This window comes from Papio anubis, chromosome 3, assembly GCF_008728515.1.
Source record: "Papio anubis isolate 15944 chromosome 3, Panubis1.0, whole genome shotgun sequence".
Lineage (NCBI taxonomy): Eukaryota > Metazoa > Chordata > Mammalia > Primates > Cercopithecidae > Papio > Papio anubis.
In genome coordinates, this window is record NC_044978.1 from 149,226,604 (window position 1) to 149,250,943 (window position 24,340).

Sequence of the window (24,340 nt, forward strand, 5' to 3'; positions counted from 1 at the left end):
TGAGCTGCCTCGAGATATCTCTTGTGTTAAAGTATTATTTTCACCCCAATTCAACGTTTTTACTGTACATTTACTATGAGTATTGCATAGAATAAGGTGCTGAGTGGGAGGGGGTGGTGTGAAAATGAGAAAGACATAATCACTTGCTTTAAGAACTCAGTATGTCAGCAAGAAAAACAGGACAAACTAAAAGTGGTATAATTAATGATATAAATTAGGAAAAACATAAACAAAATATAATGGGGTTTGAGAAGTCACACTAAGTTGGTAGTGACAGTAAATAATTCCTTCCTGTGAAAAGATTATTTTCCACATTTCCTATCTCTAGCTTCACTATATGACCATCTCACCACAGCGATTGGTCTAAGTGTTGGACATGTGACCTCAGCCGAGCCAATCAGAGTCCTTCTCTCAGAATTTTTTTCAAACTCTAGCTGAAGGAGACAGTCTCTTTCTTTCTGGCTAGAAGTTGTAAAACTGTAAGCTTGAAGTAACCTGTAGCTACATCAACTACGGCCAAAGTTAGAAGAGTTGATCTGACAGAACTTGGGTATGCATGCAGAGAGAAGTAAAAATAGTCCAGATCATGTTCAAGTTCCTGATCATAGCTGTTTCTAAGGCCAGATCCACCCCTGCTCTGTGTTTAAACAATTCAATTACCTGAGTTAACAGTGGCTCCAGATCTTGCTTAAATGTATTTGTTGGGCTTCTGTCACCTGCAACCAAAATCTCTAGACTAATTTGGGAAAATCAGAAATATTAAATGGAGAACACAGCATTTGAGATTGGCCTTGAAGGAGGGGTAAGAATCTAAAAAGTGAAGAGGCTATAGAAGAACTCACCAACGAAGACAGAGGGTAGGGAAAGGGCAGGACGGTAGCCAGAAAGAATGAATTTAGACTTCCGGTAGGGAATGAAGCTAAAGAGGAAGACTGGAGTGTTCTTAAAGAATCTTGAAATTTAGCCTGCAAATATTTTTCTTTTTTGTTTAAGGTTTCAATGTTGTGGTAAGCTAAATAATGGCCCCCTGACAGATGTGCACAGCCCGTTTTGTTACCTTATGGCAAAGGGGACTGACTTTGCAGATGGGATTAAGCTAAGGATCTTGAGATGGGGAGATTATTTTGGATTATCTGGGAGGATCCAATATCATCACAAGGGTCCTTACAAGAGGGAGGCATAGGATCAGCATGAGAGGAGGAAATAAAACCACGAAAGCAGAATCAGAGAAGGAAATGTGGCAGTAGAAGCAGAGGTCACAGAGAGAGAGACAGATGGGAGGGATGTCACGCTACTGGCACTGAAGATAGAGGAAGGGGCCATTAGCCAAGAAATGCACGTAGAGTCTAGAAGATGCAAAAGGCAAGGAGACAGGTTCTCTTCTAGTACCTCCAGAGAGAATGCAGACTTGTCAATACCTTCAGTGAAACTGAATTCGGACTTCTGACCTCCAAGACTCAAGACAATAACTTTGTGCTAACTTGTTATAGAAGCAATAGAAAACGAATACAAATGGTTTTGTTCATTAATTTACTTTTTAACTTTCCAGATATCAATGTTAGTAACTATATTGTAAGCTCCTGAATGTCAATCCCATGTCTCATACTTCTGTGTGTCTTTACACAGAGACTATGCAGTTAGATCCATTAAATCTTGTCTAATTTACTGCAGTAAATATTAGAAGTATATCATTTTATATCTGGATCTTGAGTTCCTTATTTTTTTCTTAAAGAATGATTCAGTATTATCATTCATATCACAAAGTGTTCCTTTATTTTCTTTCACCTCCCTCACTTTTTGGGGAGCTTTTTAAAATGAAGTCACAGTACAGGCTGGAGTTGAGCTTTAGATACATTTTTGATCTGATTTTACTATTGTTTCAATTTATGTCAATTTGCACACTACATGGCTGGGAGATTAGTTTCCTGGCTCATTCTACACTACAGATTCTGCAGTAAGCACCTCTAGAATATGCTAATAGTGTAAACGTTGTGGAAAAAAGTTATGCCAGAAGCAGACTCTACATTTTACTTTTTAACTTGTACATGTCATTTTTATTAGACAGTGGTATTATGTTGTGAAAATATTTAAAAAACACATATCCTTTATATAATCAGTTTTTTATACAACTAAAATGGGAAATTAAATTAAACTGTAACTCCATTAATAAAAAAGGGCTAGATGCTGTTTTGCTTCTGATTTTCTTACAGAATAAAGACTCATTTTTACGTTTTACTTTTGAACTTTTGAAAATGTCTGGTTATATGTTAAAAGCATTTGTTTTTCTTTGATTTGATGAAGCAGGGAATTTTATAGTGCTATTGCCATAACAGCTTTCAAATACAGATTGAAATATCTGTTTGACATATGGACACAACCAGATATAAATACATTCAACCTCCTTGGGCAAAAAATCTCCAGAACACCCAGTTTACTGGCTGCACAACAAAATGACCTATTTAGGAAAAAGGTCAGCTGGTTATGAAAAAATTAAAAAGATGAGCAAAACAACTTCAGGAGGGAGGTAGAGAAACATCATTTTACTTACAGGAGAGAAATTACCAAAATCACACATCCACCAAACGGAAAGTAAGCTCTTCGGAAATGTTAGGGATATATGAGTTTTATTCCAGCTATTTAACCTACTCAAATTCTTCTTCCTATTATGTCAGAAAGGACTGATTAAAAAGAAAACCACCCATTACATCTGCAATCAGCCAGGCACTAAATTAAACTGACAGTTATCTGTTCAAACTGGGATTGGATAGACAGACTGAAGGATTCTGGGTCCAAAAATCTCCTTTGATTGAATGGGTTGGTCAGTCCAATCTGAAATGAAAGCAGCAGCTACTAACTACCTTGTTGTCCCTCTCAAAAAATCTCTATCCTAACAGGCATCAGATACTATCCTAGTGCTCTCTTTAATTACCATCTTATTTAAGAGATGACCAGAAAGTATTATTTAATCTCATTGTTCACAGGCATTGAATAAATGGTCTGAAATAAAGGCAATAGTCAACTGCTTCCAATGACCATCTAAAATTCTATTCCTAAAGTATCATTTCATTTCTTTTTTCAAAAAATAACTCAGGGCCAGTTCTAGTCTATTAGTAACTCTTGTATTTAAATAATTTCTGTTAAAATTTATAAGGACTGAATATTCTCCTCCTCTCCCTCTTCTCTTTCTGGCACATGCTCACTTTACTAAATAATTCTACTTCTACTCTAAATCATCATAACAACAATTAGCATTAATCTGCCTGGTATGTGCCAGGCACAGTGCTAAATGCCTTCAATACATTATATCACTAGCTCTCATAAAACCTTAAAAGTCTAACACTATTATAAGCCCCATTTCAAAGATGAGGAAACCAAGGCTTAAAGAGGTTAAGGAGGAAGTCGCCCTGCTACAAAGTGGCAGAGCCCTAATACCCCACCTAGCACTTTCTGATCCAGAGTCAAAACCCAAACAATCCTTGCTACTGTTGACATACTGAAAGCTTGTATAACCCATGTTCCCTCAGTCGCCAAGCCAGACTGAGCAAGGGAAAGTGATGGACAGTTCTGGTCATGCATTAATGTTCCTGGAATGAATAAAAAATAGTCAGTATGATTCTTGATCATCTTGGGTACCTGCTATGAAAATGCAGCTTATGTGTCTTCCTTGTGAGCCATTACACTTTCCTGCTGCAACTACAGGTTCTAACAACATAAAATGCCCTGGGATCTCAGCATCTGTGAAAGCTGGACTGTGCAGCTCCTGTTGTCCCTGGTGGGAGTAACATCACAGCTGCTGCTAAGCTGCAAAATGCCACAGGTGACATTCACCTAGGACTCTGCTGAGGCTATAGCTACCTTGAGACAGATACAGTAGGACTTGTGGTCCTGGCTCCATGAACTTTATGATGGGCTCCCAAATGGTTGTTGTCTTCATTTCCCCTCTCAAATAATTTTTAGTAGGTTTTCTAGGAGCTTTGGTTGGAGGATGTCGCAGTGAATCCACCTGGGGCTATATCAAGAAGCACCCTGTGCCATCATGTTCTAGCATCCAGAGACCAAGTTGGACTCTACCTCTGCAACCTCAGAGAGAATTTTCTGTCTTCTCCGGCCACATATGAACAGAAAACCTTTCCCTCTTATTATGAATCTTATTCTCAAGGGTTGGACCAGTTTGCCACGTGCTCCTCTATAGATCCAATACAACGTCTCTCATCCATTTCCATTTTATTTCCAAGGTACCTGGGTAGTTGAGAAGATCAGCTTAGGTTCCACACTTCACTACCTCCCAGAACACTGAGTGAATTGCTGAGTTTCTGGAGTGGGTGGGGAAACCCAGATCAAATATAACACAGCTATCAGAAAACGTACATCCCAGTGAATGCCATCTTACTTTTTTCCCCAAGAATATTGGCCAGTCATCAGGGAAATGCAAATCAAAACTACAAGGCGATATCACCTCACCACTCTTAGGATGGCTATTATCAAAAAGATAAAAGGTAGTGTTGGTGAAGGTACGGAGAAAACAGAAGCTGTATACTGTTGGTGGGAATGTACATTGACCCAGTCACTATGGAATCTTCTCTTAGAATCATTTTTTAAAATGAATTGAATCAATGAGTGAATGTGTTCCTTAAATGAATAGTGAAAATCCTTATCCTTTGTGGGTAAAGTTGGCTTCTATGAATTACAATGAGACAACATGCAGGCTCCATATGATCCAGCTTCCACGAGTTCCCTAATCTTATTTCTTACCATAGCTGATGCTCCATAGGCACACACAGGTACAGTTTCCTGGATGTTTGTAGACGGCATCTATTCCGGTTGGCTGGTTGGCTGGTGTCTGCCACACAGGGGCATTAAATTTTTTTTTGAAAATTACCCTTGTCTCCATCTACTTTCCAGTACAATGACCTTACTCTTCCTTGAACACCCCAGTTGTGCTCTGCCACAGGCCCTTTGCACTTGATGCTTCATTGGGTAGAAATGTTTGCCCTCCATATATCTGGTTGGTTCCCCCCTTTACTGTTACTATTTCTGTTCAAACAATATCTCATCAGGCAGACCTTTTATGACCACCCATTAACTGGGAGAGAGGAACTGCCCATTATACTTTCTCTTTACCTTGCTTTGTTTTTCTTCACAGTAGTTATCACCACCTTCCACAAACTTTACAAATATTTTAATTGATTTTGTATATTTACTTTATGGTCCCCCCATCAGAATGTGAGCTCCATGAAAGTAGGGGCTACGTGTATGTTTCTTTGATAATGTAATTATTTAAACATAGTTACTTAACATAGTTAAATTCTACATCTTCAGGGTTTAGAACAGTGTCTTGCATGCAGAAGTCCCTCAGTAAACACTTGTATGATTCTTGCGAATTTCATGGAAAATGGGTGTCTGTGAAGTAAGAAGGCAGGCCTACTTTTGTGGCTTACAACTTACTTGTGATAGCAATTCTTCAAAAGCACTTTTTAAAATGTTTATTATAAATACGGCCTCCTCAGATGTCAACCTTGACAGACAGTTGGAAATAAACATTCTGGTTTAACATAAACAAACAGAATATAAATGTTTCCTAATTGTATCATCATGTTACACGTCCTTCCCTCTTCTATTGAGTGGGCAACAAAGATACCGCCAGCAGATAAGCCTTTGTTTAATGCATGCCAGCTGGTTGAGCCATGCCTGACGTGTCCTTCTTCACTAGCGGAGTCCTCAGCATCTCCTAGATAAGGAGAAAATGGAGCTACTAATTATAATGGTGATTAGTTCTAGTTAATGTTTAATGAAAACTCATTGTGCCAAGCATGTGTTAAACACTCTACAAGTTTTACCCTCAGATGAATCCTAAGATATTTCCAATTTTAGAAATAAGGAAATTGATGATTGGATAAATTAAGTAACTTGTTTAAGGTCACTGAGTCAGAAAATGGCACACAGCAAGGTCTCAAACCCACTGCTTCCAACTCTACAGTTTGAATTTTCAACCTCTGCTGTTCAGAAGTCCCTGTATCATGTGTTATACGTGCATACGTAATGGATTCTATTACACAATTCAGGATGAAGATCAGATCCCTTCTATCCAAGGGTTCATACTCTGTCTGCCTTATCCCAAACTCAATGATTTAAAAAAATAAATCTAATAGTCTCATTTGTAGGCCTAAGGAAGATGTCTTTTATGCCTATTTTACCCTACTCATACCTTCCAGTTTGAATAAGGAACAGTTGGGAAGGTGTTTCTAAATCCTGGAGATATTCCTCACAAACTTGGTTGTACTCCTTGTTATACTATCCACATTCAAATAATAAATAGTTTACATGTATTAATATATTGAGTTTTAAAACTGCTTTCCCCTCCATTATCATGATAAACTGTTACAGGAAGGACAGGGGGTATTATTACTATTTTTCAGGCAATGGAGTAGATGCACTCACAAAGTTAGGAAGAAAGAGCAAGATCCCACATTTTCCCTCCATAAAATAAACCGCCCAAATAACACTGTTGGGGAGTTTCAGAGAAATGGAATAATGTAATACTGCAGCTTTCAAAGAGGCCCCGGAGAACCTGTTTGTCAACCACCTCATTCTGCAGAGGAGAAAAATGAGAGTCCCAGAGAGAATGCCCATGGTCACAGAGCTACTGTATAAACCAGAAGTAGAAGCCAAGATGTTTCAGTCCATTTCATGCCCTCTTCCCCTCATGGTGTCTCAAGGACAAGCATGTCACACCTCATGCACCCATGACATTATTCGAAAACAAGAACGCTCTCTAGTGAAAATGCTCCAATTACTCCCTTCTAAATGGTTGTGACACAAGCCTGATGGTACATGATTTAAATGGAACACAAAATGAAACTGCCTATAAAAATAATGTTATAGAGAGTGGCAAGGTTCCTAACTTGTCCCCAAAGTCATAATGCAGCCAAACCATAGTACAAACACTATTTGATTTCTCACTGTTCCTGCAAGAAAGGCATGGGAATTTAAAACTTCACTGCTGTTCTCTAGTTTCATGGAAATCTCATCTCTCTCCTTCCCTCAGTGGCTCCTTCCCTGGAGGGTAGGAAGACATCCATCTCTTCCCACTCTCTACCTTTTCTCCTGGCACTATGGTAGAACTTGGGGAGCGACACCCATGGATTGCAGCTGTTTGGGAGCTCTGGCCTCCAGGGGTGGGAACTGTAGGGCTGCATCTCTATAACCATCCCTGTGGGGATCCTGCTGTCCTCTAGGTGAGGCCCTGTCAAACTGGGGTAAAGTAATAGGGTAGCCTCAGGCATAAAGTGGTTGGTATATTGACAGATGGTTACATCTACTGGCAGCAACAGGGACAGGGACATGAGAGGGATAAGATCTGTGACCTAGGGTGGGCCCTGCTGTACCCGGCCCTGCAGGAATTTCCAGGACTCAGGTCAGGAGGAAGACACTTCATGCCATGACCTCCTCTTCACTGTCTCTTAGCTATTTAAAAACTCAACAAGTACTGGCCGGGCGCGGTGGCTCACTCCTGTAATTCTACCACTTTGGGAGGCCGAGGCGGGTGGATCACGAGGTCAGGAGATCAAGACTATCCTGGCTAACACAGTGAAACCACGTCTCCACTAAAAATACAAAAAAAAAAAAAAAAAAAATTAGCTGGGTGTGGTGGCGGGCACCTGTAGTCCCAGCTACTCGGGAGGCTGAGGCAGGAGACTGGCATGAACCTGGGAGGCAGAGCTTGCAGTGAGCCGAGATCGCAGAACTGCACTCCAGCCTGGGTGACAGAGCAAGATTCCGTCTCAAAAAAAAAAAAAAAAAAAAAAAAAAAAAAGAGATTCAAAGACACAGTGACAACTATCCATTTTTATGCTGAGATTCTATGAAGACTAAAAAATCGTGTACAAATATGGTTGGACAAAAAGCGTATGACCTAATGGGAACAGACTAAGTGGGGAAACCCAGCATGGTCTGTCTGTTCAGATGCTTCTTGGCCTCTCAGTACAGCATTCCTTCCTCCGAGATATGGGGTGGGACGCTTTCTGGACTTTCTTCATTAGTAGGCCTGAGGAAGATGTCTTTTATGCCTATTTTACCCTACTTATATCTTCCAGTTTGAATAAAAAACAGTTGGGAAAAAAAAAAAAAAACCTCAGCAAGTATTTATTGAGCACCTATTTTGTATGCTAAACGCTAATTATACCATACCACAATATTGGCTTAGAAGGCAGTTTAAGTCTTACATGTTTGGAAAAGTTTTAAGCAAAGAGCAATGCTTTGCTTTTATATAGGGTTCACTGTATGTTTACTACAGCAGAATTTAATCTGCAGAACTGCATGAGATACAAAACACAGAGTTGCATTTCTTTTCAACAGATAGGAAAACCGAGACTCGGGGTTCTAGAACCTGCTCCAGGTTACACAGCTCATAAACACTAGGCGGTGCATAATCTAGATTCTGGTGCTGTGATTCTAACATGCTCTGGTATCAAATGAAACTCACGTCCTTGAAATCTGTACTGCTATCCACCTTACAGGTGCAGGTGCTGGCAGAGAAGAAATTTACATACACATTTTGAGGTCCATGGAGCGTTAAGAGTACACCCCTTGTGCTTACCCACCCACTGGAGCAGCCTCTACAGCATGGGTCTGCCTTGATCCTACTTGTGATATTAGGAAAAGTGAAATTCATGTTTTCCCTTGACACAGTTAAGACTAATTTTCCAAAAGAAAAAAGGTGAGGGAAAACAAAACAATTATACAATAAGCATAAAGGACAAAGAATGAGTTTCTAATATTTTAAAAATCTCAGCAAAAGAACCAAAGCATTTAGCTGAGCCCTATATTGCCTCTTCTTCAGATAAGCACACTGGATGCATTGAGGAAAGCAGGCTCCTTGCCTCTCTCCACCTGCTGACGCCCAGACTGTCTCACTGTCCTGGAGAGGCTGGACTGTCTCAGTTTCTAGCCCTTTTCAAATTCCAACCTTAATCACAAAACCCATTTCTGTTTCAAAACTCCTGGATGCCTGGGCCTTCTCCCTCATTCCATTTTACTCTGAGATCTGCAAGCTTGAACTAACAAATAAATGATTAACACTTTCTAGATTCAAGTCATCATCCACCTATGCCCAGTCCCATTCACTGACTCACTCAAAAGACCCATCTCTAGCAACCACCTCCATCTCCAAACATCTGCACCTCTAGGAGCACAAATGCTCTTTAGTTGCTATAATGTGAACTTTCAATAACCATTACAAGAACACAATAAGAATGATCAACTTACAGTGAAAGTTGGTTGGGTCATTCAACAATAGTAACTACTTGGAATTAAATCGTCTTTCAATCATGCATGAGATTTGTAGCAAAATCCTGGCTAGAGAATAGTGACTGCTCATTTTTATCCAGCGTGGTCTTTCCCACATAAATGTGGGTACCACAGGCTTTTTGGAACCATGAGCAAAACTATGCAAATCTGAACTTAAGCAAACTATGCATTACAGTCTAAAAGATTAAAAGGACCAGAAAAATGATATATGAACCTTTATGTTGGTTTAAAGCAACATTAAAGGAATTTTTTGAAAGAAATTATAATTTTTTAGAATAAGAATTTAGCACATCTAACTTTAAATGGTGAAAGTGCAAACCTTTTATTCTTTGAATGTCATTTTATTGAACTCTGCTGGCTACCTGTGGTTTCAAAAGAGTTGTCCTTTCTGGTAGGTAGCTTTTTGAAAATCAGCTAGTTTCTGCTCTATTATTTAGAGATGTAACTGATTAACTTAGTATGTTATAGTTTGGGCTGAATTCATGTTTATGTAATTAAATCATTTTAAAAATCTGGTGTTTTTATGTAGTCCCTTCTAGCTAAAAGCATATATGATCATATAGGTGGCATGATTTGAGAATAATGACCCATTTTGTGCTATAGTTTTTTTAAGAAGGAAGCTATTCAAGGAATTCTCATTTCCATAAAACTGTGATAACTCTATATTCTAGAGCTTTTAACAGACTCTGACCTATAATTTTTAAGTCCTTAGTATCTTTCAGGCATTGTTTTAGATGCCTCAGTGTAGTATTTCATTTCTTTCTCACCACTGCCTTGTGATGTAGGTGTTATTGCTCCAATTTTTCAGTTGAGAAATGAGTCTAAGAAGACTAAATATCTTATCCAAGTCTGGGAAAATCTTGGGATTCAAACCTGAATCTAACCTTCAAATTATTCATTCTTAGGACACATTATAATGTTTGTTTTCTTTTATTAATTTATTTATTGCTACATAACAAACCCAAATCAGTGGCTTAAAACAACAGTCATTCCTTTTTACCCTTGCACCTGCACCTTGGGCAGGTTTAGGTGGGAAGGCTGACCACACGGCCACAGTCAGTGGGGGAAGCTCAACCGGGGTGAAGATCTGCCTCCCAGATGGCTCATTCTCCTTGTTGGCCAGGTGGTACTGGCTGTGGCCTCCTTTCCACAGGGGTCCTTCCATGGGTCAGTGAGGGTCTAAAAATCAGTGTTTCAAAAGACAGAAATTGGAAGTGGCCAATCTCTGAATGCCTGGGCCCCAAATCTGGTACAGTGACACCTCTCCTATATTCTATTGGCCAAATCACAACCCAGATTCAAGGGAAGAAGTCACAGACCCCATCTCTTAATAAGAGAGTCCCAAATTTCAAGGGCCACATTGCAAAACCCTAAATTTCCAGCATGGCAGCGATTTCACTAAATTGTGAAATCTCCCAATTTGTGAATACTCTTATCCTTTTTTGGGTAAAACCTCCAAATGGTAGCTTCTTAGAGGAGAGAAAGATCTTTGGATCTTTCTTTTTCCTAAATATTCTTATTGTTACTGAAATTGCTTCTGTAAATAGATTTAGACTTCTGAATTTTAAAACAAAAGGGCTCATAAAGGAATTTGTTATTTTCAAGTCTTCTTTTCAGTGTTCATAGCAGATTCTCTTTTTTGTAAAGCACTTGATAACTTTGGTTAACTCCTTCCTTATCACACGGTGACTTCAGTAGTTTCTGAATTCCATTTTAATTAGAGTCTTCTAGAATATCATTAACTGAGTGAGATCTTTTCTGAAGCTACTCTTCTTTGCTTAGCAACAAACTCATATGCAGGTTCCACCTCATGTAAGTAGATTTTTCAGTCTATTTAACAGTTTCAACACATTCTTCTCCCTTTAGAAAGCTGTGATTTTACCAGTTCTGTCATCTGGGAATTTCTCGCCAGTTATTTCTTGGGCAAAATTTTCTTATTTTCCTCTGACTTGTCTTCTCTGCTTTGCCCAAATAAAACAAAACAAAAGCCTTCTCTTGGTTGTTTACACTGCTCCATTCCTCTATCCCCAGTGTCCACAGTCACACAGACACTGCACACATAAGGATACAGACCAGTTCTCATTCCACAGCAGACATTACTAATCACTGCTCTTTTCCACTGAGCCTGAATATGGTCCCCAGCTTTCTCTCTAAAGTATTCCAAGCACTGCTACTGATTCAGAAATTAGACTTACCCGACTTCCAGGATATGTCCTATTCTGTCAGGAACATTTCTTTTCCGACTATGATAATTAAGTATTTCTCATCTTTCAAATATTGTTCAAAATCCCTTATTCTAACTGAATAACCCTTCCTGGCTTCTGCATCCATCCTCTGACATACCTGGAACCACAGCTCGTGCCCCCTGTAGTGGGGGCTGGTCCCAATCCCTGGGCTCAGTAGTAACCTTAACCAGGAAATGTTTAGTATTATTTCTGTCCCAACTCTCTGGGACTCAGGGTCATATCACTCAGGCTGCAGTTCTGGCCTTGGGTTCTAATCCCAACAGCAGATTTGTACATTGTCCCAGGACCTCAGTCCTCCCTTATGATTAGGGGCTGGATCCTATTGTTTTTGCCAGACACTCTCTGCTGCCTTATTCTCCTTCACAAGTCCCCACTTCAGAAAGGGAACTTTGTGCCCAAGACATTCAGACTCTGTACCTGCCAAAACTCCTTCAATTTTTATCTAAATAAACCTTATTCTTCTGACACTCAGATAAATTAAATACATTTCAGGCCAGGCTTTGCTCACTCACTGGGTAACCCTTCAGATTCTATTAGGCTCCTTGGTATCAAATGCTTTCCCTTTCAAAAACCATGCTCTCCCTTGGATCTGGACTCCCTCTTCTTATACATGGCAGAACCAGTTCCCCACTGGCCACCCCTCTACAGTAGATGGGTGATTTTTAGGTCTGATCCTTCTCAGTCTTTCCCTTTTGGCTAAATTTGAACAGCTCATGCCACACTGGGATATCAGATACAACCTGATTCTAATTATTCCAATCAGCCTTTGTATGTAAACATCCCTTTCACAACTGCAGTGTCTGCAGTTTTTATAGTTGTTTGTCCTGCCTCTTAGATGTGTGAGTCTGAAGAATAAAGACAGCAGCACATACTGTTATTTTTACTCCCTTTGTAACATTCCACACCAACCAATGAGGTGTTTGCTAGTGCACAATGGGTATCTAATAAATACTGCAGTTGATGCTAAGAATAAAACCTGAAGGAGACATTCTGCAGCAAGAAACTCTTTGAATGACATTGTATGTAATAGATCAGATTAAATATTATGAAGGATACGCTGTCAATTTTGTGGTTTCATCTGAGTGAAATTCTGTAATACTCTAGGAATAAGACACCTGACATCTGTGCTCTGCTCTTTGTTTTGAGCATGCCATTTCACAGTCTTTGAAATATTTTGGATTGAAAATGAGATTTCAAGGAAGTATTTCATTAGAAGGGGGGTATTATTCTCTTTGAATTGCATCCAAGCTGCAGTTTTTCATCTTTTTTATTAACTTTCTATCACATAACTCTCTTTTCTAATTATACATTAGCCAACACACTTCAATGTGCTGAATGAATCCTGTTTAGTTTCAACAAAAATAGAAATGGAAGCTAAAGCTTTGAAGAAGTGATGCAAGCCACTGCTACAAGTTTCACATTTATTTAAATAACATGACCATTACAAGCAAAACTTAAAAAAAATTGAGTTGAACTTTAAGCTACCCAGTTTATTAGTTGCTTTATGTTTATAAACAGATTATCTTTAATGCCTGAATGCTGGTATTACAGATCTTCTGCAGCTGTTTTGGATAGGAATTCATCAATGCTTAGAGCTCAAAGTTGGTCGCTTTTTGACATTTTCCTACTGTATCAGTGAAATACATATTGCCAGAGATTTCCCAACAAAATGGAACTTTTAGTATTTCAACAAATGTTGATATGCCCAACCTGATTTTTTTAAAACTTTTAAGTTCAAGATACAAGTGCAGGTTTGTTATACAGGTAAACATGTGTCATGAGGGGTTTGTTGTACAGATTATTTCATTATCCAGCTATTAAGCATACTACCCACTAGTTATTTTTCCTGATCTTCTTCCTCCTCCCAGCCTCCAACCTCCGAAAGGCCCCAGTGTGTGTTGTTGCCCTCTATGTGTCCACGTGTTCCAATCATTTAGCTCCTACTTATAAGTGAGAACATGCGGTATTTGGTTTTCTGTTGCTGTGTTAGTTTGCTAAGGATGGATTAAAAAAAGAAGAACCTTAGGCTTACTTTATCAAACCTAATTACTTCCTGTTACCCTGTAGAATCATCATTTGCCACTTTAAAAGGTGCTTGTGTGTTTTTACTTTTTTAATTTGCCAATTATCTATTGCTGCATATCAATCTACTTCAAAACTTAATGGCTTTAAACAACTTATTTATAGAGAAATATGTGACTTTTCCCAAGGCCATGCTAAGAACTTACCTTACAAATGTATTCTGGTACTGAGTATCTGAAACATGTGTACAGATACGTGTATATCGTTCCTGCTATTATCTTTAGTAGCTTGTACCTCACTGTCTTCTTTATATGAGATAATGGGCTGTGATGTAATGAGGACCCCCTGGACTCTCTTTACCTCATTTAACCTTCCCAGACTGGAAAGCAAGGGAAGAAGAAACCAGGCAATTTCTGCCCACCTGCTCACTCCTACCCCTTGGGACCTGAACTGTTCCGGGGAGCATGGCTTCACTCTCTCCTCCAGGCTCCTTGTTTTCTGGAGCAGGCCACAGGATGGAAGGTCTCTGGAGGCCCACCACCTCCAATGAGTGGCCAGAAGAATATCTAATTCTGCTATTTAGTATTAGGATGCATGAAGGCATTCTCCATTATCTTTATCAGGAAAAATGGTGATATTTTTGATCTTCTATCTGCAAACTCTTTAGTCTTTTTATCAGAAACTGATTTTCAGTTAGTTTAGAACTTGAGAGGGGAAGAAGGCTGCTATTTACTGAGTTATTCTCAGTCTTCAATAACACATAGTCATAATGACAATAATTATTAAAACTTGTTGAAGACTTACTATCATACTTGCAATGATACTGGATTATGTTCTTGTTGTCTCACATAATCTAATTATAACAAAAGGAGGTCAAAGAAACTGAAAAATAAAAGGGGGGTTGTGGTAATTTTTAAAGTCAGCTACTATTTATTCCTCCCTTCCCCATATGCACACACCTCTTCTCACATTAATAAATGGGGTCTAATTCTCCCCACCTTGAATCTAGACTAGCCCGATAACTTGCACTGATGACAGAACGCAGCAAAATAAACATTCTGGGACTTCCAAGCCCAGGCCTTAAGAGGATGAACAGCTTCCACTTCCTTTCTCTGAGGAAGCCAATCCCCTATAATGACTCTTGGGCTCGACTCCTGAAAGATGAGAGAAAAGCTGGAGACGGAGAGAAGACCCTCATGGAGGAGAACTGGGTTGCCAGACATGTAAATGAAGCCTACTGGGACCTTCCAGCCTGGCCAAGTCTAGGCTTAGCTGAAAGCAGCTGAATGACTGACTCAATTCAATACCCCATGGAACAGAAGAACCACCCAGCCAAGCCTTGCCCAAAATACCAACCACAGAATTGTGAGAAAGAAATCATTGTTGTTTTAAGCCACTCCGGTTTTGGGTGGGTAGATACATAGCAATAGATAACTGAAAGAAATATAAAATGAAACCTTTACACACTGTTTTGAATAGCAAATGGTATGATTGCTCTGATACACACTGCTTACAGAAGAATTTTAAAAGATCTATAAGCTGATTTTTTAAACTGCAAAATCATATGTATAGTTTACCTTTATAGTCCAAGTCATCCTTTCTTCCAAACCTCATTTTAAATGAGCCACCTTCAAGGGCAAACAATATCACCTCAAGACATCAGTTTCACTTCTATTCAAAATGATAAAAGCTTTCTGCTGAATGATAAAGACTATTTCTTTCTATTCCCTGTGGAGATCTCATCATTACTCTGCCTCATATTTGATTATCATGCAGAATAGTTTCCATGCCCTGGCTCTATTCATTATGTGGGGAGCCATACTAACCCCTCATTCTGACCCCCTCCACACCCCGAGTTGGTTTACATAACCCTCCTTGGTGCTCCTTTAATGATCTGTTCATATCATTAGCATACTGCTCATCACATATATATTATTTATGGAAATACCATAAGAGCAGAGACCTAGTCTGTTTTGTTCACTTTTCTGTATACTAAGCACCATAACAGCACTCCATATAGAGTAGTTGCTTCATGAATATGTACTGCTTGAGTGAGTGAATGTGTCTGCTTCCCCCTGGCTAGATACTACCTCTTGGTGTTGATTATTCATTATCTCTTCCTTCCATTATCTATCTCCTTAGTACTGCAGGGGCTAAAAACCTGAAGTTTCTAGACTTGCTTGTTGCCAGGGTCCAAACGCAATTCTGGTTCTACCAAAGGGATGCACCTGCATAAGATCTGGAGGACAAAGTTCCTTCACCAGCAGTCATAGTGGCTAACATGCAGGTTTCAACAAATGTGTTTCTGCAGAGGTTGAGCAGCTACCCAGTACTCAGGGGCAGCTGTGATACCGGCAATGGCTTCTACAGTTTCCTACCCTCTGGGTGGCGGCTTTGACAATATGAACTAAATACCCAGTGGTGCCCCTGACTTTTGCTCCTCCAACCCCTATAATGATTTCTGGAAGCACCTAATTCCATGAAAGATCTGGGTTAGTTTGTATTTTACTACAGCCATGTGCCACATAACGACATTCCAGTCAAGAATAAACCACGTATGTAACAGTGATCCCATAAGATTATAATACTGTATTTTTACAGTACCTTTATTATATTTGTTTATTGAGATGGAGTCTCTGTCACCTAGGCTGGAGTGCAGTGGTGTGATCTCAGCTCACTGCTGCCTCTGCCCCCCAGGCTCAAGCATTTCTCCTGCCTCAGCCTCCCAAGTAGCTGGGATTACAGGCGCCTACCACCACACTCAGCTAATTTTTATATTTTTAGTAGAGACAGGGTTTCACCATGCTGGCCAGGCTGGTCTCGAATTCCTGACCTCAAGTGATCCGCCCATCTTGGCCTCCCAAAGTGCTGGGATTACAGGCTTGAGTCACTGCATTCAGCCAACAGTACCTTTACTATGTTTAGGTATGTCTAGATACACAAATACCCTTCTGTTACAATTGCCTATTCAGTATTCAGTACAATAACATGCTATACAGGTTTGTAGGCTAGGAGCAGAAGGCTTTACCATATGGCCTACGTGTATAGTAAATGGTATCATCTAGGTTTGTGTGAGTACACTCTACGATGTTCATACAATGACAAAATTGACTAATGACACATTTCCCAGAACATATCCCTGTCATTAAGCAATGCATGACTGTACTGAGTTCTAATTTATATGCCTCTATAGACTGCATTCCTTGAGGGCAGGACATATTTATATTTGCTTAAACATACCTGCACAGTGTCTGGATCATGGTAGAATGTAATAAAGATAATAATAAAATAGCAAACATTTATTTAATATTTACTACATGCCCAGCACTGTCCTAAGTGCTTTACATCTATTAGCTTATGTAATCTACTCCATAACTCTGTGAGACAGGGGATATCATTGACTTCTTCTACAAACTGTGAAATTGAAAACAAGGAAGTTAAGCAACTTGCTCAAGAAATCACAGCATTACATAGTGGATTGAGGATTTAAATGCAAGAAACCTGGCTCCCAAGTCTAGCTATATATATTTTATCCAATAATTTCTCCGCTTGAATAATGTCTGCTTCAGGACTTAGAAGATATAACCACTAACATTTTAGAACTCATTTACTATAAGTGTCCTATGTGCATTTATCATAATATAGCAACTCAGTATATTCCCCTTGACAACTTAGCTTTTAAAGATGTTCTTGTATCAAAATGGCTGTGTATATGTGTGTGTGTGTGTACATATACACACATATATGCTTTTTGCAGTATTTTTTTTCCACTACTCATAATGACAATAAAAAGGGAGCCACAGAAATAATCAGGATAGTAGGAAAAGTAAGAAGAATAATGGTGAAGAATACTGATAGGTTTCATGTGAATTTCTCAATGCAGATATTTCTGCCTTTTGGGTGGGGAAGCAAGTTCAAACAATTGATCACTAGTTGCAGCAAATGAACCCATGTACACACATAAAGGGAAAATATGTTTCTTGCTGTTACTTCCACTGTAATGGAGAACAAACTTTCCTATGGAGACTCCAAAGGCATGAAGAGTCTGGGAAGATGCAAAGCCATGCAGACAAAAGAAAACCAAGTGGTAATGGTATGAACACCTGATCAACACTGTGGACAAGAGTTCACGACTCTCAATAATGACCAGCACAGAAATCTGAGTGGACAGAAAAATGCATTAAGTGTTCAAATATCTTTTTCTCCACTTCAGATATCTTTTTGCATGCAAAAGGTAATGCACTAGTGTAGGATGCTGTCAATTACTCCTTAGGGGAGGAGAAGTATCTTAATCTGATGGCTGCAGGTGGAAAGAAAATCTGAGCACGATAGCCCAGCCTCTGTTTCCTCTCTCGTAAAATTGCCATACTCTTCTACTTCTCCATGTGTTAAGGTTTAAAGGGATCTACTCTGTCCACGAGCCAGGGAGAGTGGTCTGTGCTCTGCCCACTGCTAACAGTGACTGGGGGTGAAGCCTGTCTAATTCTTGGGTTCAATATTGGGAAAGTCCCTTGCCCAGAGTTAAAACCATATTCTCCAATAAAAGTCCATCTCTTTTACCTGCAATTCCAAAAATCTTCAAAGCTTTGAAAATAAAAGATTTCCTCCAATCCATCTGGTAGCAAAACCTGAAGTGACCTGAGTCCTTGATGGCCAAACCTGACCTTGACTGACATGAAGCTACTTACAATCTGCATCACTCCACTTGGAGCTTTGCTATCTGATACAAAAGCCACATGAGTCTACTTAAATTTAAATCCATTAAAATTATATAAAATTAAAAATTCATGTTCTTAGTCATACTAGCCACATTTCAAATGCTCAGTAGCCCTATGTGGCTAGTGCTACCATATCAGATAGACATTTCCAGCATCACAGAAAGTTCTGTATAACACTGGCTTAGACTGAACTCATGTTTCCTTATATACTTATTCATATTCGACATGGGTTGTTACCCCAGACCCCACATATTGGACAGTATATAAGTATTTTTCCTCCAAATCTGAAAAAAGAGATTCCAAAATCATATCTGGCCCAGATGATCACAGATAATGGATTGTGGATCTGAATCATTTTCATCAGTAATAAAAGTGATATTTTGGTTTTCCTTCTGTGTTAAGACTGTACCTTCCTATAAATTGATAAAGAATGAAGACAGAGAAGAGGAGGACCTTTACACTCTAATAACAGGAATCTGGCAGGTTCCTCTCATCTCCATATGCATGGGCTATTTAGGCTAATCACAGTAAAGGATTTTATGTGGGTTTTAAAATCATCTTTCCAAGGAGCTATAAGTGCTGTTCTGGCAGAAGTACAGTAGCTAAATGACTAGAAAACTTCCAAGGATTGATGAAGATGTCACAGATGGAATTTCTATGTTGGGTGGGAGGTGGAACTAGATGAAGTCCAAGGCCCATCCATTTAAGAAAATCTGGGATAATGCTATCACCTCCCCCACATGGGTCCTTCTCCAGCATCTTCCACATGGTGGGGACTAGTCAGAGGCAGATACACTTCCGGACAAGAATGTGTCAATTGGAGTCCAGCACATTCTGAAATTTCCTTGAATGCCTGGGGCTACCTCTTGGTGGGAGCAAAGTGGGTCAGCATAGCCATGTTCCCTGCCAGCTGTTCATACTCTTTAAGTCTGACAGTCAGAAGATGCTGGACAGTGCTTATCCCCCCTATCTGGATTGTCTTGTCCATGTGGTGTGAGATATTTCACAGAGATCTGTCAAGAGCCTAGGCTGGATAAAATAATATCAAGAGAAGTGTTTTCAGGGTCCTCTAGGCTCTACTCTGTTTCGCTCTGCTATATTAATTCAGGCAAGTGGTATAATTTGAGACAGCCTCAGTAATCTCATCTGCAGAACAGATGGAGCACCCCTGGTCCACTACCCTACCCTCAGAGAGTTGTTTGAGGATAGAAATCAAAATTAATATATTGAATGAACTAATACATGGGAAAGTAATTTTTTCATTCTAAAGAAATTCTATGGCCGGGTGCAGAGGTTCATGCCTGTATAATTCCAGCACTTTGGGAGGCTGAGGCAGGTGGATCACCTGAGGTCAGGAGTTCGAGACCAGCCTGGCCAATATGACAAAACCCTGTTGCTACTAAAAGTACAAAAATTAGCCGGTCGTGGTGATGGGCACCTGTAATCCCAGCTACTCAGAGGCTGAGGCAGGAGAATAGCTTGAACTCAGGAGGCGGAGGTTGCAGTGAGCTGAGATTGCGCCACTGCACTCCAGCCTGGGTGACAAGAGCGAGACTTCGTCTCAAAAAAAAAAAAATTCTATTCATTCTATTATCTATTCCATTCTATTATCTTCGTTACTGATGGGGAAATTCCATGCAAGCCTTGTACAGCAATACCTATTAAAACAATACTCCAAACAAAATCTTTGCTGGGTTCTGAGTATTCCTATGAGTTCAACACAAAGCAGCTTTTATTTAGAACATAAATTGGATTTCCGCTTGTAAAGGAAAGCATGAGATAATGTTCTCTGTCTTAATTTGACAGTAGAGAGGCTCTTCAGTATTGGCCAAGAATCTAATATTGGATCGTACCAAAACACAAGCATTTGCTTTCTAAATTGCATCCATAAAGATCACACGGTCAAGTGCTGCCTCTGACAGAGCATTTACCAAGATTTTAAGGCTTCACATTCAGATCATTAAAAATGCCCATCTGTCTTTTTTATTTAATATGCCATCAGCTCTCCAATTTGGATAAAATCTGAGATCCTGCCCCTATTGAAACTTCCCAGGTAAGCTTCACGTTCGTTTTGTTTGTTAAGATCCTTGTGGAAGCTGTCCAGTTCAAACCTTAGCCAAGGGGCATGACTGGCTCCTCCCTCCTGTTCGCTTTCCTAGGGTTAATCTATGCTAAATCTTTTATTTCAAGAAACTAGGGAATTTGAAGAATAATATGGACAGGCTTAAAAAATGACATTAACCTTGAGTACTAACTCAGTATTAAGCTGATAGTATAAATTCAGTATCGTTTTTATCTTAGAAATTGCAAATCTAGAGAGCAAGAAAAAATTACACATATTAACAGAATTTTTATTGTATTTTAGAAGCAGCATGTTTAAAGGAAAAGAGTGATTTAGCTAGCTTCACGTCAGCAGCAGATTGAAACACATTTCATATGACTTTATTTTAAAGCTCAGAACTAAAAATGTCTAACATTTAAACATTTTCTACCAAAATTCTCTCACTTAAAAATGTTCTAGCAATATTTTAAGAAGTAATCCTGAACACTTAAGTTGCAAATTTCCTTAAATAGGCTGAATATCTCCATTTCTTTTTCCCTTTAAATCCAGATTTAGGTACAAATACTAGAAGACATCTTGGAGATAGAATGATTTTTTTGAGTGTACTGTATCATCCTAAAAGCCTCCTTAAGTTCTTTGAAAGTGAGCTGTAAACTGATAAAAGGACAGTCGTGCCGTCTCCCCAAAGCATATCGTTTTTCTAATGCGAATTAGTGCATGTTATCTTTTTGATTCTCTCCCCAACTCCTTCTCATAATGTAAGCTTTACCTCAGAATTCTGCTAGTGCTATTTTTTTTTTCCGAAACGGTAATTTTCTAGGAAGTTACTTTTGTGGGTCTTCTCCGAAAGCTTTTTCAAGAAACTAGAACCTTGGGTTTTCAAATGAGAATTATATCCAACGATCGTTTGAATGTGGACGTTTCTCCTTGACTCCTCGACCCAAAGTGTTGTTAGAGTGCAGAAAACGATAATTCTCAAACCTCTCACCTCTGTCAGTCTCCTATAGACTCATAGCCAAACATTTTTTTTTTCCTAGAAAAGAGTAATTCCTGCAGTTTTATCCAGCCCCAGTACAAATACATCCTTCCTTCCCCAAACCCCCACTTACTGGAAATGAAATCTAACGTTGAGGACTAAGGATTGGAAGGTAGTGATGAGCCAGGATTTGACCGCCCAGCGTTCAACCTCTGTGGTTGTGAATGCAACAAGAAATCAACAAGTTTTCATGGAGTGCCTACCAGGTGCCTTAAGCACGAACATGACTGAGTAGGCCAGCTTCTAGATACAGAAGACCAAGCCCTGTGACCCAACGGAGAAGATGAGCTCATCCTGCGCGCTCCACCGCGAAGCCTGTTCCGGGACCCACAGAGCGTGTCCCCCTGGACCTCCGGTTCACAAAAGTCTGACTGGCCTCTGCAAAGGGCACCATCGCACCTGCAGGAGGAGAGTCTCAAGGAACTCACCTCGCCTCAGCTGGAAAAAGTGGCCACGGAGGGAGCCCCGCACTCAGGAACCCGCCTCAGGGAGGAGAGCTACTGTTTGCGTTTGCGGTCATCTCGGAGAAGAAACCGCTTAAAAAAGGGCGGGGGAAAGGAGGAGGTGGTGGCGGCGGCAGAATGGTGCTTCCAGGAGGGCCGGCTAATGCCTTGCATGTTTCTCGGATTGACCCAGGGGAATAACTCTGGGTGGAGAATGGGTGTCCTAATAGAAGTGAGCAGGCAAAACCGACCAGCGAGGGGAGAAGAAAAGTGATTCAAATTAAATTCCCACGCGCTCAGGGCGGCCACGGCTTTAGCTGGAGAAAGGGAGTGCAGGGCGCACCGGGCTGGAGGGCGGACACACACACTCCCGCTCCCGCAGCGCGGACGGACAGGCAAACCCGAGCGAAAGACGTACCTTCAGGGTTGGCGCTGATGAAGACCCGGACGCTGCGGCCGGCCGGCACGAGGTGAGAGGGCAGGGCTGTGAGGTTACCAGAGAAAGCTGCCCGCCGGAGCGCAGAGTCTCGGGGACAGGGCAGCTTGGTGCCCGCGCCTGCCGGCCACATCGCCCTCTGGGAGGAAAAGCCACTGCCGCCGCCGCCACCTCCTGCTCCTCGGTTTCCTGCCCGCGGCTCCGCGGAACTGCCGGGTCGATCTCTGCAGGCGGCGCGGCTCAGAGTCGCTCCGAGCCCGAAGCGCCACTGGCGAGCTCAGTGGCGCACAGCACCCGCCGGCGACGAGCTGCCATACGGACCCTCGGGCCCCTGTCGCAGAGGTCTCTTGCCCCTCTGGGCCTCCGCCTTTGCCCGCTGCCAGGGCTCAGAGCAGCAGCCAGCTGGAGCGGGAGGTCAGCGTGGCTGCGGCTACCCGCGCAGCGCCAGTTTGCGCCGGGAAGCGCCGGCGGCCATCTCCCCGCCCGCGCCCACCGTGGGAGGAGGGGGCCGCCAGGCGGCAGGGACAGTGCGAGCGAGGAGAGCAGATGAAACTTTATGTACGAGAAGGCGTCCCGACTTTATCCGAGTCCGCCTCTCTCGGGCACAGAAATAACCTGCGGCTTAGAGGACGGCCCGGGCTTGGGCGCGGGGGCCTCGGGAGTGCGCAGGGGTCTCCCAGGCTCCTCTGTGGACAGCCGAGGGCTCCCGGCTGCCTCCGTGGTGGAGGACAAGAAATCAATTAGCCTGAGATTTCTACTACGCCCCCTCCAACTCTCCTAAAGGTCACACGAGCCCTGAGAATTTTCGGGAATCCACACTCGCGGGCGTCTGCGCGTCTCTGCCCAAGTGCAGGGAATCCAGTCTCAAAGTTCGACGCACACAACCCCAAGCCAGGCCCGGAGAGTTTGAAGCATCAAGTCTCCAGATTGTCTCTGGCGTCCTGGAGGGAGGGTCGCTTCATCCCTATCTCTCCTGGCGCAGGTGGCAGCGTCCTGCCGCTCCGCTTGCTCCCCACGCGCGTCTGAGCGGGGGTTTTTATAGCCAAGCTGCGCAGTCCACGTGCTCCACGCCGCGTGGTCCCGGAACCTTTCCGGGAGCGGATCTCCGCGGGTAGCTCCTCTGAGGCCTTTAAGGCTCCTAGGGGGCCTTTCTGCTCCCATCAAGGCGCACTCACCAGCTGTTATGCTCGCCTGGCGGCTCCTGGTCCCGTCGGCCGCCAGGTTGCTGGAGCCCTGCGCGGGCTGGTGCGCACCTGGGGCGGGCGGGAGGGTGTGGGTTCTCGGGAGCGCCCCCCTGCGCAACGTTACGCAAAGTGCAGGTGGCCGTGGATTGGGACCGGGGTGCGAGAAATCAGAGCTGGCTGTGGGCAGCAGCTTCTTGTGTGCACTTCAGCCGCTTTTCCAAGTCAGTGCAACGCGTGGGTCAGCTCCACCTGAAGCTGATCCTGGGCGGCCACAGCGGACGCGCAGCCGTCCTCGGGTTCCGGGCTCAAGGTGGAGGGCGCAGGGGTCCAGTCCATGTCTTAGGTGACATGAGACGCAGAGGGACCCAGATGTAAAATCGCCGTGTCCCTTCCACTCCACTGCACACATAGAAATACTGCATAAGCCAGGACAGGAACGAAGACCTCGCAAAATAAAGTGTAAATGTGTTAGGGACTAAGGGCGCCGGGAGAAGGGAGTGTTTGTAGCCTTAATTGCAGTTTAGTCTCTAAATCACTTATTCTGGGCTTTTGGGCAGGGACACCTGTCTTTTACGGAAGAATAACAGTTTTTCCAAATCTTTGAGATTGGGGAAGAAGGGGTGGGCGGGCACAGGGTGAGGCAGTTCAGATGCATGTGTTCTCTTCTTGCCTGGATGCTCCTAATCTAAACAGCCTGGCCTCCTCTGGGCCTGCACTTCCTCTGGGGCCTGCTGGTGGCAGTGAAGTCCCATGCACTGCTGTTCATTTTTTTACCCCACTCCAGCCCCAGCACACACGTTCTGGGGTAACCTCTTTGGAAGAATTGGGTCTCTAGGTTTGTAAGGCTGCCTCTCCACTGCTGAGAACCAGGAGGCAGACAGCAGCAG

At 41.9% G+C, this 24,340-nt stretch overlaps 1 protein-coding gene across 1 annotated transcript in view; it reads right to left on the reverse strand.

Moving 5' to 3' along the window:
* Positions 1–22,720, reverse strand: part of NWD2 (NACHT and WD repeat domain containing 2) — a 200,214-nt gene extending 177,494 nt beyond the window's left edge. The window contains exon 1 of the mRNA XM_003898567.5: positions 22,252–22,720. Within this exon, the coding sequence (XP_003898616.2) occupies positions 22,252–22,402 (151 nt within the window). The 5' untranslated portion in view covers positions 22,403–22,720. The remainder of the gene's footprint in view (positions 1–22,251) is intronic.
* Between the last annotated feature and the right edge of the window lie 1,620 nt (positions 22,721–24,340).